Genomic DNA, 21619 nt, shown 5'->3' with positions numbered 1-21619 from the left:
GGTGCACTACTTCACCAATGCCGTCAAGAAGACTAACTCTGGCATGTGTGTATGGACTCTGTCAGCTGTTAAATTTAAAGATAAGTATCACAAATGCATGTCTAGATTTGGTGATTTTAAATCCAAGTCTAATGGGTATCAATTATTAACTCAAAAGCATTGTTTGTCAAAATTAGGGTAATGACTTGATCACACGAAAAAATAAAAATCGAATATTCAAACTATCTCTACAAGATTAAAAAACAAAAAAAGACATATATAAAAATGCACATCTAAACCAAGCCAAGAAAATCATCTCAAAACACTGGTGAAGTTCAACAGGTGACAAGAAGGCAAGCAAGCTAGCAAGATCTCAACCCTATCTTCCCCCACCATTTAAATCAATCTTTCAAATCTATTATGGATTTAAGATGCACACACTTCAATTTAAGAAAATCTAATAACATGAAAATCTAAAGTTACACAATAAGAAGCTAGAGATTAATCATATTCTGTACACACAAAAAGCTGTTACTTTATTCGGATTAATGGCAGGATTTTAAAAATGGATATTTTAATGGAGTATTTTCAATAACTCAGTAAAGTCCACTATTTTTCAGGGATACATCCACCTAACTGCATAAAATAAGGTACACTCATTTAAGGAAAATGATTAACTGCTAATTCAGAAACAATGAAGAGCTCATTTTTATCATCTGACCATAGAAGTGGTAGAGCAATCTCTAAAGAAGATCAGGAAAAGAGACACTGTGGAACAGAAACTTTTTTGAAAATTCCCCAAGGGAAAAAGAATCTAACTAAAGGAAATAGGTGTCTAACTTGTAACTAAGAAGCACAAGGATGTACTAGCAATTTTAGGTAAAACGTTTTCATTTGACATAGTAGTTTGGTTGTGGATAGCAATTTCTATTCCACTTTAATACTGGAAACTGCATTATTATAATTTCCTTACTATCTTTACCTAAATGTAACATGTGTGAAGTACCTTTCATGTGAACCTGTCATTAATAGTAGGTCCTCAAGAACATTTATTTACTCCTTACAGCACAACCTGTAGTCAGGGGTCAATCAACATCATTTTATACCTATGCTATCTGAGGACTGTCTAAATTCCATTAAAATAGAGAAGGAGTATAAAGTCTATGCTCTGTAGATCATCAGCCATGCGAGAAGCCATCATGCACTTGGTGATTAGTTCTGAAATATATATAAATTCTTAAATTCACCACCAAACACATGATGAAACAAATTCTAGCTTTCTTTTGGCATCATAATATGCAAGAATGCCTATGACAGGTGGCACATAACTTCTTGTAGGAATGGCATATTAAGAGTTTAGCACTTTCTAGATAACCAGCCTCATTAACAAAATAAGGCTAAAAGGTAGCTCTTAACAGTGAAAAACAAAGTTACAGAAACAATCAGAAACTATACAGAACCCCCACTGCTAACAGGGCTGACTGCAACCACTGACAATAAAATAATAACGTCCTACCTGGCCTAGATTTTTCTACTCTCTGGTTTAGATTTCTCTGGTTCCAATATCTGCCAATATCTCAAATTAAGGTTTTAGTGAAAATTAGGGCCTGATGAATAAGTATATAAGTAAATACAAATCCATTTACACTAAAGGAAATATAACTACAAACATGACTGATAAAAAAATTTATTAAAATTCTATTCTGCTTAAAAAAAAGTCCTTCAAATGTCACTAAGACTTACATTTAAAATTCAGCATATTACCTTAGCACACAAGATACTTACAGAATGCTGAATTGAATAACATAATGAACTTTAATTAACCCATATATGAAATTCAATAATTCTGTTCCACATTTATTCTTGGTAGGAATTTTCAAAGTGCTTGACTGAACTGGCACATTTATTTCTCTCAATCTTTAAAAACAGCTTCTCGATTACAATTCATTAGAAATCTTTAAATCCATGGAACAACTTGAACTCAGGGACAATACCTTTAATCGTCTTTAAGACAGAAGGGGATATATGTTTCAGGAGCACTTTACATACTCTGGTCAAGAGGATTATCCCTTACATTAATATTCCATACTAAACATAAAATGTGCATCATTACTGCCCAGATACTTCAAAACCTAAAGTTTAATTTTAATTCCATCTCTTCTAAGGAAGCACCCCCAATAACACACCCAGAATTGATCCCGTCCTTGTACTTCTGAAGATTTTTACCATTTTCCACCTTGTCTGAGTCATCTTGGAGTGCCTCAAAGAACCTAGGAGAGTCCACTGTGCATCACAGGTGCATTCTAGGTAGTCAAATGTGTTTGTTAATTCAGTTAGATTTTTTTTGGCTCAGGGTTTTCACCAAGTTGTCTTAATCAACCCAAGAGGTACACTCTGTCTAAGAAGAGCTTACATGGGTAGCATAGGCTTCCAGAGACTCATCAGCTTAAAGCAGTAATCACCAAAGCTCAAACAATCAAGTAATCACAACAAAACAGCATGCCCAAAATTAAAGCTTCAAGGAGTAGATGAAAAAAAGCAGAGATGACAGAGGTGATAAATGTGGATGATAAGGAGATTTTATATTCAAATTGCAGTAAAATTAAATGCTTTAGTCTGATTTTAAGACAAGCTGCAGATTTTCTCTGTTCAGTGGATTGTTTCTAGGAGTTAGCATTACAACCTTGGAAGTCTTGTTCACTTTGTCCTGCAGCATTTTTTCAGTTGATGCCAATGCTTCCATTGCTTCCCAGTTTTTCTCCCGAAGGTCCTAATCATTTTTAGAAAGAATGATTTCAGTTTATCCATTATTGAAAGATTTTTGCTTTTTGCTTCATCAGTATTTTGCACTGCATTTAACTGCTGCTTACTGCAAAATTATTTCAATGGGAAAATATGTATATTAGCAAAAAAATAAAAAGCAATGTTTAGAAGTTTGAATGAGAAAATAAAGATGCCCACTTCCCATGTTTTAGTATACACACCAAATATGCCAGCTTTAAAGTAATTACTATGCACATATAACAAGGAAGAAAAAGCATTCAAAAGTAAACACAGAAACCAAGATTACAAATATAATTTCAGGTACATAGAATATTAGAGGATTAAGGACAGAACAAATACACAAGTATTACAAAAAGCTTTATGTGTGATTTTTAAACAGGACCCAGTATCACTCATGGGACTTTCCACTGCAGCATAACATTTTTTTCTCTAAATATGTTTTATTGATTTAACACATTTCAAGTCTACCTAGGAATGACATAGGAATTCACTGTATTTCCCTATCTTTCTTGGCATGGTCAAATGTGCATACCAAAAAGCAACCTGACAGGAACTGTACGAGCTACTTGATCAAGGCAAACGAGGAGGCTAGAAAGAGAAACAGAGGCCCTTGGAAACTGAGTTCTGAAAGATCTATTTCAACAGCATTTCATTAGCAAATACTAATAAGGACAATCTGCTATATTTCAGCCTTTCTTCAGATTTAGAAATCTAAACAGATTAAAAACAAAAACTAAAAAGCCAATAATCACCATCTATTGAATGCTTACTTATGTGCCCAACACTGTACTTGGCATGTCACAAAAATTTTCATTAATCCTCATAACAACCCTAAGAGGTATTTATTCCCATTTTATAGATGGCAAAACCACAGCTCAGGTAGGTTAATAAATGTGACCAAGTGTACACAGCAAATGAGGGGGCAGAACTAGAATGGACTGACGTTGCAGTCTGCTGGCCTCCAGTGTCCTGGCTCTTTTCACACACTTCAGTGCCTCCAGCACTGCTGCTGCTGAGGCATTAGACTGGCATTACCATACCTTCCTTATCTCAGAATCCCGATAATAAAACACAGTTAAGATGGTAACAGTAATACTGGCAAATTGAGCTTAGGTTTTCTGGCCAAGCAATGCTATTAGTAATGTTACACAAACACACAAAGGGCAATTCACATACCTAATTTTGACAAACTCAGAGGAGCAGGAACATGTCAACTTGTTAAATTAACAAATTAACGCAAACTTTGAAAAATTAGCTTTCATTAGAAAATACCCGCTTAGATTTCAATAACATTTCTGACCTTACTCAAGTCTTAACAATGATACTTTTGTGTGCAAAAATTCCTCGTCTAACAAGAACGCTTGCATTCTACTTAAAGGTGTCATCCTCTGGTCAGAGAGAATTTAAGAAACTCATCTAAATTTACTACTTGTCAATATTTCACTATCCCTTCCATTCTAACCTAAATGTATTCAGGTTTTGAGCCCTCTAATATGCTTAATTACCAAAATTTGAAACGCCTCTCAATTTAAAAAGGGAGGTGGCAGAAGACTTTGAAAGACATTTAATTATTGAAAATACTAGGTTTGAATACTGGCATTATTTTCAGTTTACAAAAAGGCTAGCCCAATCAAAATAAGAATAAAAACCTTTAATTTTAAGATACTGAGCTGAAAGAATAATTTTTCCAGATAAAAGTTTAACAGATGGGCTTCCCTGGTGGCGCAGTGGTTGAGAGTCCACCTGCCGATGCAGGGGACACGGGTTCACGCCCCGGTCCGGGAAGATCCCACATGCCGCGGAGCGGCTGGGCCCGTGAGCCATGGCCGCTGAGCCTGCGCGTCCGGAGCCTGTGCTCCGCAACGGGAGAGGCCACAACAGTGAGAGGCCCGCGTACCACAAAAAAAAACAAAAAAAAAAAGTTTAACAGAAAGTCAACTATAGTTTTAAAAAAAAAAATCTGTAGCTGTAATAATTGTAATGTCAACATTTAAAATGATATTCAGACATGTACAAAATGGACTTTTCATTTATTCATTAAAAAATCCACTCTCTAATAAAGTGGTTTCCCCAATAATCCTCTCATAAAACCTACACACAAAACAGTACTTTCCTACAAAGATTAAGAAATCTAAAGTAAAAGTTGATTAAAAAATTCTTAACCATGATATTTCAGTGAAATAATAATAATAAAAAGCTTTATTCTGATACAAATTTGCTTACATTGTTTTTCTTCCTCTGGTGTTCAACAGCATCCTTCAAAGAAGCTAACTCATTCTGGAGACCAGTTATTTCTTTCTCTCTTTCTGAAATTCTAAACCAGAACATGAATATATATAACAATATTTTAGGTAAACAGTGAACATATTATTTGTTACTACAATAAAAACAGCAAGTAGATGATGCTTTGAAAAATGCATTAACCTAACAGGCAAACTCTTTAAGCTTAACCAGTTACCACAGAAAGCCTATCCATGAATTCCTATTTTCAGAAATAACCTTTCAAATAAATTTTTACAATATGATATACTGACATTTATGCTAAAGAGAAATCATCCCCTAAGAAACAGTTCATGAATACATGAACAGCTGTAGTTGTAGTCACTTCTATTTTTATCTAGGGCAGTGAAGTAGCTATTTTCAGAGGAGTAAAAACTGATGTAGACACATTGCCTTAAATATTTTTTTTCCCCAGAAGGTAATGAAATCAATTATGACTTTAAGTGGCTAACCCACAATAAAAGCATAATATTAACGTGAGGTAGGTGTTCTCTTTTCATTTTCAAAACAGGCTTGGGGGCTTCCCTAGTGGCGCAGTGGTTGAGAGTCCGCCTGCCGATGCAGGGGACACGGGTTCGTGCCCCGGTCCGGGAAGATCCCACATGCCGCGGAGCGGCTGGGCCCGTGAGCCATGGCTGCTGAGCCTGCACGTCCGGAGCCTGTGCTCTGCAGCGGGAGAGGCCAAAACAGTGAGAGGCCGACGTACCATTAAAAAAAAAAGAACAGTCTTGGGATTCATGTTTTTCTGGTTCTATCAAATAAGTTAGTTACTTCCCAGAAATGCAGAAAGAAATGGCAAAGAGTCACAATTTGATTCTGTAATAGCTGAGAGGAGGCTTGGGTAGAAAATTAAAGTACAAATCGCTCTTCCCTAAGAATAAAGCTCGATATAGGGGGTTGGCAAACTAGGGTTCAGGGCATGACCCACAGTCTGATTTTGTATGGCCCTTGAGCCAAGAGCTGATTTTATGTTTTTAAACAACTGTAGGGAAAAAAGGAAAAGAAGAATATGAAACTACGTGGCCCATAGAGCCTAAAATATTCACTGTCAGGCCATTTATAAAAAAAAGTTTGCTGACTCTTGCTCTATACAGTCAAACTCAAGACTCAATTTAATAGTAAATAATTCTAAACTAGTAAACTACCAACTGTGTAAACAAGTCAAGATGGAAGAACACACAGATATATCACTGAATGTACTTCATGTGGTTGACGTTTAACATGCTGAAACATACCAACTTACCTGAAATGACCTTAAAAGCAGCCTCTTAGAGAAAAATACAGACCCACAATAAAAATGTTTCAGTTAAAAAAAAAAAACTACTTAAAAGAGAGTAACCACAAAGATTACAAGATTTACTTTTTTAATGCAGAAGCTAAACCAAAATGTGCACCATTCAATTCCACAAAGATATCAGGAGGATAATTGAGATAATTTAAGGTAAATCAGTAAAGCCTTCAAAATATAGTTAAATGTGATTAGGTATTTTCTGAATGCCTGAAAAACCAGTTATCACCCTCAACAAAATGTTCAAAAAGGGCCTCCCTGGTGGCGCAGTGGTTGAGAGTCCGCCTGCCGATGCAGGAGACACGGGTTCATGCCCCGTTCCAGGAGGATCCCACATGCCGCAGAGCGGCTGGGCCCGTGAGCCATGGCCACTGAGCCTGCACTCCGCAACGGGAGAGGCCCGCGTAACGCAAAAAAATAAAAATAAAAAAGAAAAAGAAAAAAAAAGGTTCAAAGAAATCCAAATATCATAAAAGGTACATTTAGCTCAGCCAAAGGCACAGCTAAAGCTCTAATGACCTACAGTCCAAGAAATCCAAATAGAACTGTAAAAATTAGGGGAGCATTTGCAGTTACATCAAATTGCTTATCTGAGAACTGTTTAGTAAATAAAAACAGTTGCCACGTCCCAAATTGTGAATAAGAATTATTACTTACACTTTTAATAGTTCTTCATGAGGGGGAAAAGAAGATGCCTATTAAAACAGTTAAATGTTATTTTCAAACACAGCTTTCTAGAGGACTTCAAAAAAATTAAATCTGTTCTCAGACTAAAACTGAGACAACACCAAAGGTAAAAATATCATATATTCTATATGCCATCAAAAAGTAATTTTAATAAAAACATGTACACATTTATACAATGTACTGAGTGCTAAATCAAATCTTCATTGCCACTATATTCTTAAACTCTTCATTTAACAAACATTTATAAATTTCCTATCATGTGCAAAGCACTGAGTTAATACCTTAAATTTTCATAATGCATAATTCATATTTGACTACACTAAGCTTCCAAAAGTCAAAAAAATACCATTAATGAAGGAAAAGTATGGAAAAGTTAGTTAACTTGCATGTAACAAAAATTTAATTTTACATAATACGTAAAGGTACATAGCCCTTCACATATGGTATTTATTCCTGATGACTACAATCTCCCAAACGAAACTACTATAAGCTTCTTGTCGACAAGGACTCTAATTCTTTTGTCCTTCAAAATACTTTCGAGTTTATCCATATACATTCATAATATAAATTAATTTAAAGAATATTTTGGTTAACATTATTTTTTTTAAAAATCACACATTTTATTTTTACCAAGCAGAATTATACTCTGAGAAAGTATTTTAAATGGTGGTAAACTATTACTTATAATATTACACATTTCTTAGTTTCTCTCCAATTATAGATGTTTTGTTTGCGGAAAGGGGAAGTAGGGTATACACGTTTTTAAGCTGACCTCTACATGATTTTATCTGACTTGCTAAGAAAGGCATTCTAAAGGATCTGAAAACATACACACACAGATACATAACAGAGCTGGAATACAGATAGTAATGTTATTTGTGTATACTTTATAAATTATAGATTATCTTATCTTGGCTATAGCATAGCAAACTGCTTTGTTTTTTAGGAAATTTGATAAACACTTATAAATAAAACAACACATACTTTATTCTCAATGAAAAGGCAAAATGGTAATACTTATGGTCATGAGTCATAAAATTTTTTACCACATAAATAAAAGGCAAGGCATCTAACAGTACCTACCTGTTGGTAGTTCTGCTGCTTAAGCTCCTCAATTTGTGATTTAAACAATTTGTTTTCATCTTGTACTTCCTATTTAAACAAAAATTAAACATGAACACATGGACAGAGCTTTTATTTTCCATATAAGCTTTAAAACGTATCATACAGGCAAATTCTACAATAGTAACAATTTTTAAAGGGTGTAATAAGCCCTATATTAAAATACATTATAATTGAGAGTCGATTATAAAATACATTATAATTGAGAGTCGATTATAAAATACATTATAATTGAGAGTCAAGAGAGTCCCCTGCCGATGCAGGGGACACGGGTTCGTGCCCCGGTCCGGGAGGATCCCTCATGCCGTGGAGCGGCTGGGCCTGCGGGCCATGGCCGCTGACCCTGCGTGACCGGAGCTTGTGCTCTGCGACGGGAGAGGCTACAGCAGAGAGGGGTCCGCGTACCGCAAAAAAAAAAAATTATAAAATTAGAATAATTCAATTATTCAGTACTAGCCTGGGAGTGGGTATGTCTCAATGGAAGAAAACAGGATCCAGAAACAGACCCAAACACATGTCAGAATTTACTACAGGGTGACACCTCAGATCAGTAGGGCAAGTCCTACTGGTATTTTGGGCCGTATTTTCTTTATTATGGGGGCTGTCCACATACTGTAAGATGTTCAGCAGCATCCACAGCCTCCATTTACTGGATGCAGTAGCACCCCTCCGCCAGCTGTGATAACCAAAAATGTCTCCAAATATTGCTAAATGTTCCAGGCAGGGGACAGAGCCACTGCAGTCAAGTAATAATCGATTATTTAATAATGTGGCTAGTCTTTTATTTTTTTTAAGGTTGAAATGCTATTCTTATAACTTACTCCAATAAATTACATGTGAATAAAACATCTAAGCAAAAAAAAATAAATTATAAACATAGTATTAGAAGAAAACACGTGAAAACATTTTTATGATCATAGAGTCAGAGATAACTTTCATTTCAAGACTTCAAATTCAGCAAACTACTTAACATTTCAGTACATAAAAATTTCCAAAGCCGGGGGGCGGGGGGGGGGGGGGCAGGAATTAAGTCGAAAGAAAAACTAAAATAAATCACCTCACATGACAAGAAGGCTAACTTCCCTTACTATGTTAAAAGGATCTTATAAATTAGTAAGAAAAAGTCAACCCAGAGGGGAAAATGTAGGAAAAATTACAGGCCAATTCATATACAAATGATGAGTGCTTAACTTCTCTATCAAATGCAAATTACAATAATCTGACCATCTTTCAAGCATAATATCAAATGTTTTCATCTTCATCAGTGTTGAAGAGGATGAAAAGGAAATGGCTCTCTGTTGGAGAGTGTAATTTAGTTGTTGTAGTCTGGTTGTTTAATTTAGTGCAATTTAGTTTAGTTGTAATTTAGTCTGTTGGAGAGTATAAATTAGTAAAAACACTTTGGAGGACAATTTAGCATTATATGACAAAATTTAAAATGAACCTACTTGGGAAGGAAAGGGAATGTGACAGAACCAACCCTTGGAGCATGAAATGTGAGCACAAGTATCTGAGACAGTGCAGACATCTAAAATTTCCTATTACTTCAAAACAATGTTTTGTAAGGACTTTCAATACTAACTACATGAAGATGAAGAGATACTATTTTCTATTTTAACTATCACTTTCAAGAAGGAAAAAACCCCTCTGCATAAAATCCAAAATCTCACTTGTAGGAATTATAAATACAGATATAGTATAGTAGCATAAGTATTGAAAATGTGTGTGTAAGGATATTCACCATAGAACTGTTGTAACAGGAAACACAACTCTAAATAATATAAGTATCCATAAACCAGGACTGGTTGTATAAATGATAATACAATCATACAAAAGAATACCATGAAGCCATTCAACGTTAAAGATAAAAATGTGCTTATGTGGAAGGACCTCAAAAACATTATTAATTGGGTGGGGGGAGCAAAATACAAAATTGTGTATGATTAAATACAATATGTTTAAAAACTATTAAGTACACACACACACACACATTTTATGCATGGGCGCTTGCTCAAAAGATATATAAATAATTGATAGTAGTTATCTCTGAGGAATGAGACCCAGTATCTGGGTAGGAGGGAATGTCATTTTGCATTCAATTTTCTTTTGCAGTAGTTAAAATTGTTTTCAAACATGCAAAGACAGTAACTCACATGATAATTTTAAGTATAAACATATTTACCTGTAACAGCTTTGTTTTTCTAGAAAGATCACTCTCCCTTTCTTTTAGCACAGTTTCTAATCTCTTCATTTCATTTTCCTTTTCTTTCAACCTAGAATTTTTACAAAGACGTTATATTTAGTTAGGTGAATCGGTGGAGCACAGGAGAATTTTAGGACAGTAAAACTTTTTTTTATAATACTGTAATGATGGATACATGTCATCATACATTGGTCAAAAACCCCTAGAATGTACAAAAGGCGTGAACACTAATGGATACTATGGACTTTAGTTAATAGCAATATATTGATTTGCTTCATCAGTTGTAACAAATTACCACGCAAATGCAAGATGTAAATAAGAAGAAAAATGGGGAAGGAGGGTATATAGAAATTCTCTGTACTGCTCTCTCAATTTTTTCTGTAAAACTAAAAAAGCCCCCCCAAATATTATATTAATTTTCTTTAATGTGAGGTAGAAATAAATCTAAAATCATACTTTAATGATCTATATACCTACTACAAATAGGCCTCAAACGTCTCTAAGCTTTCTATTAGCAAATGATAGAAAAGCACCTTGACAGTTATATAATGCCCATAAGATAAACAGTTAGTTGTACATATGAGCAATCTTAGTGCCAATAAAGACATCTCCTTTTTCTCCATAAAGATAATGACCTAATAAATATCTTCAATATCTTACTTTTTTAAAGATACAGTTTCAAAGGGTCACTTCTTAAACATCAATAAAGACTGATGAGATTACATCAAAGGAAAAATCTCTTAAAAGTAATTGATAGAAGGCCAAAACTATGAAGTACAGATACCTTTCTTACCACTGTAGACTGATTTAGTTTAAGAAAACAGACTTCATGGGATAAAAACTGTCTAGGATAACATCTATTAAGACTGATACCTCCTATGCTCATCAGATTCAGTATTTTTACTAATTGGCACAGCATTAACTGATACAACAACAGATACTATTTTCCCCCAAAGGCAAGTTACTTTTATAGAAAGATTCAATATTCATTATCAAGATTATGGCTAAGATTATCTTCTGGTTAATTCAGAGATGTTATTCTTTCAAATACTAAAAATGATTTTGATTTGAAATAAATTTAACCTCTCTTTATAATAATTACATACTTCATTTAGAAAGAGAGAGAGAGAGAGAGAAAACTTAAATAAAACCAACCAGTCTATATTAGCAGAAAGAGCATCTCAGAAAATGCACTTGAAGGATTTGGAAAAGATAAAGTCTCCAGGTATCAGAAAGCATTTGAAAGGCCTCTGTTTTATTATACCAAACAGAGATTTAACTTATTTGTCCCTGGACTATAATTCCTACTTAACAAGAAAGTTAATAACTTAGAAGAAACTCATCATAATATTCAAGGACAGTCTAGAAAATATTGAGAAGTTCCTCTTTAAAATGCTGGCTAAAAGTATACTTACACAATCTCAAGTTCTTCAAATCGTGAGGCAGAACATGCCTAAGAAACAGATTCACATTTTTAATTATAACATTATAATTAATTATAACATGATTAAGATCAGGTTCTACAATATATTATCTATAGAATCACTCACCAGTAAAATAAAAACACAATTATATGTGGTAAATTTAAGATTGGGCCATTCATAAAACAAAGAATGGATTTTCTTTATTTAACTTAATTGTTAATATCCATTTGTTAAAGGATTACAGATTAATACACCAATTAAACACAGACTTAAAAATGAGAATAAGAGTCCATCTGAAAAAGTAAGGAGAGGAAATTCTTTCAGACTTAGGTTGACAAATGAGGCAGTAGTAGACTTGACAGGGATAAAAGTTATTTTATCAACAACAAAACAACGATACAACAGTAATTTTTATGGCAAAAAACTCAGAGAACATATTAACTTCTTTGCTTCCTAGTACAGTAAAATAAAGCTTCCTCATGTTTATAAAATATGCTGGTAATCTGTTTATACTATACCTCTCGCAAGTTATGTTGTGCTACCTCCTGAACGTGAGCTTTCAAAGATTCATTTTCTTCTTGAAGATCCTGAAGAAGAATAAGTCTAAATAAAAGTGATATTCAAGTATAAAAAAGGTGTTTACTATTGTTTTTAACTTCTCACCTGTAACCATTTCCCTTTATTGGCTAGGTCTTTCTCCTTCTCTTCTAAAACAGTCTTCATGGTATTCATCTGTTCCTCCTTTCCTTTTAATCTAACAATAAGTTAAGAACTATCAGTGAAAATGTTACATGACTAAACAAAGTAAAAATACTGGAGACTGGAAAAGCGTATTTTAGGTTGTACTCATAACCCGAACTGATTAAATAAACTAAAAAATAAATATTTCAAGTATAAAGGCATATAAGATTTTGGAGATATCAAATTAAGCAGTAGCTCTACTCCCACCCCTTAACACCCTGTTTAAGTCAATACCAGCAAATTTAGCTTATCACAGCTAGTTTGGGTATGAAATATATAACCAGTTTCACAGTGGCTATTAAAATGGGCAAAGAGCAACACTGTCAGTTGAAGGTCACATTCAGAATATAAAGCAGAAAAATAAGACTTCCACTCTATCCCCATTCCCATCAAAAAACCTATAGGTTAAATCCTAATGAAAAATTTAAGACTTTGAGGCCTTTGTGAGATATAATTTGATGGGTTTTTTTGTTTGTTTGTTTGTTTGTTTGGAGGTATGTGGGCCTCTCACTGTTGTGGCCTCTCCCGTTGCGGAGCAACAGGCTCCAGACGCGCAGGCTCAGCGGCCACGGCTCACGGGCCTAGCCGCTCCGCGGCATGTGGGATCTTCCCGGACTGGGGCGTGAACCCGTGTCCCCTGCATCGGCAGGCGGACTCTCAACCACTGTGCCACCAGGGAAGCCCGATGTTCTTTAAAATATTACTTGAAATCAAATAAAAAGGAGCTACAATTTTCATTATAATTATGTTTAACTTGTGGAAGAGAGATATTAAAGGGAAATGAGGCAAATGGTACTTACAAGTTCTGAAGTTCTTGAACTTGAGAAGTGATAGATAACTAAAATATAAAGAAAGAAGCAGAAAAAAAGCAATTCATAATCCTTTCAGTTTACCTTAATAGGCTTTATGGTAAACCTTAAAATGTGCACACTTCAAATTACAAAGACCTAGCCAAAACAGAGATGACTTGATTTCACCTTCTCGACTCCAATGACAGTAAGAGTAATAAATTAAAAACGGGGGGGGGGGGGGGGTAGAAGAGACAAGGAATATGGTTATGAATAAGTCTAAACAATGTGATACTTTTTTAAATTGTGAAAATTAGAATATTAACTGTCCACATACCTCCCTATCTTGTCAAAGCGCTTTTTCTTCCCACTCTTCAAGGCCAACTACTCAACAGTACTCTATATTGTCCTTTAATCTCCTCTTCTTACCATACACAGTTCAATAGTACCTTTCATTCCCCACTGCCTTCTCACAGTCCCTTCAGATCTTGGCTTAGATGTCAGTTCCTCAGAAGGAGACCTTCCTGAACTCTCAGTCTACATTAGGAATTTAATCTTTTCCTCATACCCTATTTCATTCAACACATTATCTCCAACCACTAACATAGTACTTTGATAAGCAGGAGGAACTGAATAAATATTGAATGAATCTGTTGGTTGGATGAATGAATGAATCATCTCTTCCATGCAATCTCACCACTTTTTTCAATCAAACCTTATCAGATTATATTCACCAAAACCACCCATCTATTTCCAGTAACCACATCTACCTCTGAAATCCCCCAATGAAATCTGTACTTTATTCTATAGGCAAAGGTTGAGCAATACGTATTCTATAACAAAATGTTTTGGAACATGCAGTCAAAAAAAAAAAAAGGTTTACCAAAGTGTTTTTTTTTTTTAAGTTGACAAACTAAAATGAAACATTAATATAGAAAACTTTCCAGAAAAAAAACTTTAAACAGTTAAAAGATACGTTGATTAAAATATTAAAACATTTTCTCAAATCAGGCAAAAATAATAAAAAAGCACATAACCCAATATACTTACAGCACACTACTAAAAGTTTTCTTCTGGGTAACAGAAAAAAACCAAATAGTTCATTAATACACATACACTAATGAATCTGTCATGCTATGGCTCTGGGATTTTTACCTGTTGAGCCTTTTCAAGCTGGATATTTCCTATTTCTTCTTTTAGAGCCTCTATTTCCTGTTTCAAATCCTTGACAATGACAAAACAGACAAGATTGGACAATGGAAACACAGAAATTGACATAAAATGCAATGTACAGACAAACACATGAAATTAAATGGTATTCACTAAAGTTGATAAACAAAAAAGCAAAACATAAGTTTTCTCTCTCTCAATACCTGAATAGTTTTCTCCTTATTAGCAACTTTGAGAAGTTCAGCTTCCAGAAGCTCTTCCACAGACTTGATCTTTCCATCTTTTTCATGGATCCTTAGATAAAGAAATGCATTATTAAACTTCGGGAGAAATCATCAAGATCCACCAACTAAGATATAAAAATAGTACCAAATCATTAATAGGCTCACCAAATCAACTCTTCCCATTTTAAGTAAAAGAGCAACCATATTTTGCAGACAGAAGGGGAAAAAAATACTTAAAGCTCTTCCTAAATGAGAATTAAGCAGTAACTACCAGATGGCTGAAGCCTATGCACGCAAGGAGAAGCTGGTGACATGTTTCCAAAGTGCACAGGGAATATAAGATTTGCACCCCAAAGAATACTAAGGAGAACTGAGTTCCTCTCAACAATATAGGTTTCTGGGCTCTGAAAGCTATGGCAAAACTTACATACAATTATGGTATTAAACTTTATAGACACTTCAAGAAAACAACACATACAAGGAACTGATCTCTATCCAATATAACCTGTTCATTAACAGTTCCTAGTGCAGAAACAGAAAATTAACAATTTGATGCCACAAGTTAATAAATGGAGTCAATCATGGAAACTGATTTTTTAACAACTGCACTGGGAAAGCACAGCTAAGTCTCCTTATTCCAGCAATGAAAACTCCTAGCCATCTTAATTGCACAATAAAACAAGATTTATGAGCACTAATAAAACTGGACCAAAAGAAAAAGACCAGTTTAATAATGTCATTACTTACACTTTCTTAAGTTCTTCAACTAGAGATGCAAAGGAAACCTAGAAATAGGAAGGTATCCTACTTGGTAATTTGCTCAAAATATAAATGGGTCATAAATAGAAAAGTATGTTGTTCTTTAAATTTTCCACTACACCAAAACCCCGGAAAAGTAAACCTGGGAAGTAATTCTTTCTAGATTTTTTTAAATGTCATAATTATGAAAATGAAAAGCACTTTGAAAGTAAGCAGCTTTAAAGCTACTTATGGTAAGTGTAGGTCAAAAGAAAAACCAATAGATAAATATTAAAATTATTGACTCAATGATTCTAACCAGATAAGGAGAAAATAGGAAATTTCCTAACTTCAGGTAACCTCTTTTACTATTATTTAGAGTCTTACTTTATATATGTATACTCAAAACCTTTTATCACTATAGTAACAAGCAATGACATCCTACCTAGAATACTCTATCCAGTGCCTGGCATAAAGTAAGCATTTAATAAATTGCAGCTTCTATTACTGATAATCAAGTCACCAATCATTCACAGATTAAAACTATAATTGACAAATTCCATGTTGGAGAAGGGAGGAACAAAAAAAAGGCTTGCTGCTATATTTGATAACAGGTTTGCCCAACGTTTAAAAGAGAATGGTTGCAGGATCTACTAAATATATTACCTGATCATTTTGCTTGGCCTTTAAGTCTTGAACTTCTTTTGTCAGAGATGAATTTTCTGTTCTTATTGCCTTTTTCAAAGACACATAAGCACAACATACTTTTATTTTCTGAAAAAAGAGCTAGCTTCTCATTTTTCTCTAGCTGCTTCTTTTCCTCTCTGAAGGCCCAGAAATCTCAGTTGCTCTATATGTCTACAATTCTGCAAATGGACTTTAATTCAATTATCCTCACAAGTATTTCTACTTATGTTTCCACAACCTGAAAACCACACAGTCAAGTCACTTCTCTCCCTAAAATCAAATACACCTTTTACCTTATTTCTTCCAGCAATCCTATCCAAATTAAGTTAGTTAAGGCTAATGATAATCATAAAATAAAACTGCATTCTCTCCATTCTATGGCCTCCAATACTATTTCATGAACTTATCAAGTCCACTAGTTATTCTTGTAACTAGTTGTTGTTTGGTTATAATTCAGGCATGAGTGGAGGTGGGGGAGCATCTATTACAAACCATAACAATAATATCTACATCATTAAGGCAGTGAATGCTATAGGTAACTACACATTTTTGTATTTATAATAAAATCTTAAATTTAATGAAAAAGGACATCATATAAATTCATAAAATGTGGGTAACTAAAAGGTATGGGAAAAATATTACACATTACAGTAAAACCGCTTCATGTTCACTGAATAATCGTAAGGAAAACAAATATACAAAATTCTTTACATTCAGTTCTTCCTCTTTAGTGGCCACCTGAATAAGTCCAGTTTCAAGTAATTCTTCTACAGTCTTCAACTTCTCATCTTTTTCTTGAATGCTGAAATTATAAATTTAAAACACATGTATGAACTATTTTGCAAAGAAAACAATATGATTTCTAAATAAATATTTTACATGGATCAACTCCTATGCCCATTTTTCCTTCTAAACTTTCAATTCTAGAAAGGTTTCTAAGGATCTTTGGTCATGGTCCAAGGGTAGTCCCTCTTTACCAAAAACTAAACTGTATTCAAGTAATGCATGCTTACATGCTAGCCTAAACAAGTAAATCATGGCCACACATGACACCCACAAACTTAATGTAATTCCAAATCAATCAATAGTACACCACTCTCTTCCATTATGAAGTACAAAGAGAATTTTAAGAATTTAGATTAATATAGTTAATAATTCTGCTATCTCACACTTGGTAGAAATGAGTCATTAAAATATTTTTAAAAAATTTAATCTCTTACCATCTTTCCATTTGTTCCAAAACATCTTTATTAGGCTAAAATAAAATCACCAAAAAAGAAAAAAAAAAAAAAGATTAATTTTACCAAGTCTGCATGAGGTAAAACTACTTCAGAAATAGAATTCTATTAGTATTAATTAGATCCAAAATTTAGGAAGATGATCCATGTTTGAAGACTGCTAATAGTTAAAGAATTACTGAATTCAGAAAACACAAGACAGGGGCGTCCCTGATGGTGCAGTGGTTAAGAATCTGCCTGCCAATGCAGGGGACACGGGTTGAGCCCTGGTCCGTGAAGACCCCATATGCCGTGGAGCAACTAACTGTGGCCGTGTGCCACAACTACTGAGCCCACGTGCCTAGAGCCCGTGCTCTGCAACGAGAAGCCACCGCAATAAGAAGCCCGCACACCGCAACAAAGAGTAGCCCCCGACTGCCACAACTAGAGAAAGTCTGTGTGCAGCAATGAAGACCCAACGCAGGCAAAAATTTAAAAAAATAAAATAAATAAATTTATAAAAAAAGAAAAGAAAACACAGGACAGAAAAGACGAGGCTACACACAAGACACAGAAAAAGATGAAGTATAAAATGGGCTGGCAAAAATGAACTAGTCCCTTGTAAGTTTTTAATTACTATAAAAGAAATACTAAGGATAAGCAGAGAATTTGCTCCTCCTTTACATTAATTCTTCAAATCTAAAATTCCAAGGCTCTAAGGCCTTGCAGGCCAAGAAGGAGGCTTTGTTCCTTTTTTTTTTTTAAAAAGTAACATATAAGGCAAGTGCACAAATCCTGTGTACAATTCAATGAATTTTTAACATGTAGATTTCACATAACCAACACTTAAGCCAATATACAGAATGTTTTAAAATTGATTGTAGGTACTTCCCTGGTGGCGCAGTGATTAAGAATCCACCTGCTAATGCAGGGGACACTGGTTCAATCCCTGGTCCAAGAAGATCCCACATGCCACAGAGCAACTAAACCTGCGAGCCACAACTACTGAGCCCGCGTGCCACAACTACTGAAGCCCACGCACCTAGAGCCTGTGCTCTGCAATGAGAGAAGCCACGGCAATGAGAAGCCTGCACACCGCAAAGAAGAGTAGCCCCCACTCACTGCAACTAAACAAAAGCCCACGCGCAGCAACGAAGACCCAATGCAGCCAAAAATAGTTAAATAAATAAATTTATAAGAGTAAAAAATAAAATAAAACTGATTGTGAAGAGCAGAAGCAACACAAGAACGTATTCTCCTTGCTACATTAAAACATGACATGTGAGCTGATCCCAACCATTCACCCATCCTTCTAGCATCCCGCCCATACACTTTACAAAGTCCTCAGTGTTATATTTACTATGTGTCCAGAAGCAAGGTTTCCCCCTCAGCATTCCTAGGTCTTCAGGCAGCTAAGCAACCTGACAAAACAGGTTTGGGGTCTTTTTCCCTTCAACATTTTCTTCTACCCATACCATTCCCTACCTGCTTTCTCCTAATTTTGTTGGTTTCATAATTTTTTTTCCAATTTTATTACAACAATTTTTCACAAATACTATTAATTTTTCCATTACCAAATCCAAGTCATAAGATTCCACTTTCAACGTATTTCTAAAAATTAACCCCCTTTTCTTCAGTGTCTTAGGTTAGATCCTCAGCTTTACTCATCTTAAATATCACAATACCCTAATTCTTCTCCCTGTCTCTAGAGTTCATAAGGACTATACCGTGAGAGGTACAGAACTTCCGAATGGGAAAAAAAAAACTTTCCTACCATCAGAAAGGACATAGGAGCTGTCAAAAGTACATTAAATCATGTTTATAAATTGTGAAAAATAAATCATGCAGTAAGTTTATAAATCTTTCATCAAGATGGCTTTCGTCCATTTTTTTAATAAATTTTTTAATTGTATTATTTTATTTTATTTATTTTGGCCTTGTTAGGTCTTCATTGCTGTGCGCATGCTTTTTCTCTGATTGTGGCAAGTGGGGGCTACTCTTCATTGGGTGCGCAGGCTTCTCACCGCAGTGGCTTCTCTCGTTGTGGAGCACGGGCTGTAGGCGCATGGGCTTCAGTAGTTGTGGCACGTGGGCTCAGTAGTTGTGGCTCATGGGCTCTAGAGTGCAGGCTCAGTAGTTGTGGTGCACGGGCTTAGCTGGTCCGTGGCACATGGGATCTTCCTGGACCAGGGCTTGAACCCGTGTCCCCTGCATTGGCAGGCGGATTCTTAACCACTGCACCACCAGGGAAGTCCTGTCCATCTTTATTTTTGATGCATGTCTCACATAAAAACAATACAAAGTAGGTGACTATGTATGGTGATAGACATTAACTAGACTTACTGTGATCATTTCACAGTAACACAAATATAGAATCATTATGTTGCACACTTGAAATTAACATGTCAATTGTATCTCAATTTTTTAAAAAAGACAACACTATTAAGTCCTAGTTATATGCAGCTTGATCATTTAGTTGTATTACACCTTTAGTACTGCATACTTCACTACCACATAAATTCAAACACCTCATGGTTACCAGAATGATCCAACTAAAATACTAGACAAAATGCTGATTCATTCTTTCAACATCCTTCAGTAGCATACCACATTCTAGATCAAGCTCATGGTCCTTACACAGCCTACAAAGTCCTTCATGATTAGGCCCTAGCAAATCTTTCTCTTCCCCTTAATACCTCATACTTTGCACTTCCACAATATGCCAATATGCTCTGAATATGCCAATTTGGCCACACTACCATGACTTTTAACACTGTATCCCCTCAGTTTGGATTGCCCCATAGCTGTCAGCAAATTCTTGGCTATTTTTCAAAATCAGGTTTAGCTGTCCCCTCTCTGTGGCACCTCTTACTCTCCTTCAGATAGAATTATCTCTTCCTCTAAACCTGTACACACAGTTTAAAATTTTTTCAAAGAAAATTTTATTCATCACACTTTTTCTGCGTGTACACCTAATTCCACACTAAACCACATTCTTGGGGCAAGAACCAAGTCTCATTCATCTCTGTAGCCTTAGCATTGCAGCATAGTACCTAGCATACTCTCCATTAGTAAAAATTTAATGGACTCAATATCCTTTAACAAGGTTACAGTTTAACAAGTACTCTTGGTCAATTGCTCACTGAATGTTCAATTGCATGAAATCGACCCAACTTAGTTATCTATCCAATATTTTACCTTTATACATTATTAATCTAATCCAATCCAATTTTCTCCTCCGTGGATGACTTTCAAAACTACATCATACAACAATGAATTATTCTGCAATAAAACAGAACCAGGCTGCAGGGCAAAAGAAAAAAACTTCCTACTGCTACAGTTTTCGCTTAATAATCTTTATCTTTGAATCTTAAAAAACTACTAGTAAAAAGTCATGCTGTTCCTTTGCTAAAAAGTCAAGATGCTCAAAAAAAAATAAGACACCTCAGGACCTTCCCCCACAAAAAGTATTATTTTATTCTGAAGAAATGAGATCTTAGTAACTGATTTATTTCTTTGATCTATCCATAGGCCTACATCCAAATGGAGTCTTCTCTTCTCTAGTATATAAACAGGTTACCTTACCTGATATTTGCTGTCTTTCTGCTTCCTACACCTAAAGAAACAACAAAAACTTGGCACCATTATTGGTTTGTGCTTCAATAAGCTCAATTTTTTCCTCCAGGATAAAAATCCATGGAGCAAAGAGACAGAATTTTTTTTACATAACTAAACTGTTCATCTCTCAACTGTCACTTGGAATTCTGACTGCTGGGTAGGAAGGGGTTAAAGAAAGGTGGAAATGAAAGAAATTCAAATTATGCTAATCTTTATCTCTTCCTTCACTAGCAGTGACAATAAAAATGACCAGAGGAGGGCTTCCCTGGTGGCGCAGTGGTTGAGAGTCTGCCTGCCGATGCAGCGCGGTTTGTGCCCTGGTCCAGGAGGGTCCCACATGCCGCGGAGCAGCTCGGCCCATGAGCCATGGCCGCTGAGCCTGCGTGTCCGGAGCCTGTGCTCCACAGCAGGAGACGCCACAACAGTGAGACGCCCGCGTACCACACACACACAAAAAAAAGACCAGAGGAAAAACCAAAGAGCTGGTTCTCTGGTCTGCTAAGATCAGAGAGAGAAGTCACAATGACAACCAAAAACATAACATCACAGTCATATGCTTTCTAGACTATTTAAAAAAAAAAAAAAAAAAAGCTTTCGGAACAAGGAGAAAAAATTCTAAGAATTACCAAAGAGCAAATCTTAAAAGATGAGTTTCTCCTCTTATCAAAT

At 35.2% G+C, this 21619-nt stretch overlaps 1 protein-coding gene across 12 annotated transcripts in view; it reads right to left on the bottom strand.

The window, feature by feature from the left end:
* KTN1 (kinectin 1) overlaps nucleotides 1-21619 on the bottom strand; it is a 118319-nt gene that overhangs the window by 19359 nt on the left and 77341 nt on the right. For 5 of the 12 annotated variants that reach the window (XM_060294836.1, XM_030855069.3, XM_060294837.1 and 2 more), the window contains 15 exons: nucleotides 17336-17370; nucleotides 16827-16917; nucleotides 16095-16163; nucleotides 15438-15475; nucleotides 14670-14760; nucleotides 14452-14520; nucleotides 13309-13346; nucleotides 12431-12521; nucleotides 12286-12354; nucleotides 11759-11796; nucleotides 10323-10413; nucleotides 8102-8170; nucleotides 6989-7026; nucleotides 4987-5077; nucleotides 2663-2749 (listed from right to left, as the gene is read on the bottom strand). In XM_060294836.1, the coding sequence (XP_060150819.1) occupies nucleotides 2663-2749; nucleotides 4987-5077; nucleotides 6989-7026; nucleotides 8102-8170; nucleotides 10323-10413; nucleotides 11759-11796; nucleotides 12286-12354; nucleotides 12431-12521; nucleotides 13309-13346; nucleotides 14452-14520; nucleotides 14670-14760; nucleotides 15438-15475; nucleotides 16095-16163; nucleotides 16827-16917; nucleotides 17336-17370 (1005 nt within the window). The remainder of the gene's footprint in view (nucleotides 1-2662; nucleotides 2750-4986; nucleotides 5078-6988; nucleotides 7027-8101; nucleotides 8171-10322; nucleotides 10414-11758; nucleotides 11797-12285; nucleotides 12355-12430; nucleotides 12522-13308; nucleotides 13347-14451; nucleotides 14521-14669; nucleotides 14761-15437; nucleotides 15476-16094; nucleotides 16164-16826; nucleotides 16918-17335; nucleotides 17371-21619) is intronic. The other 7 variants (XM_060294838.2, XM_030855079.2, XM_060294842.2 and 4 more) reach the window with 3 other exon arrangements.

This window comes from Globicephala melas, chromosome 2 (assembly GCF_963455315.2).
Source record: "Globicephala melas chromosome 2, mGloMel1.2, whole genome shotgun sequence".
Taxonomy (NCBI): domain Eukaryota; kingdom Metazoa; phylum Chordata; class Mammalia; order Artiodactyla; family Delphinidae; genus Globicephala; species Globicephala melas.
This window is presented reverse-complemented; position numbering and strand designations above follow the sequence as displayed.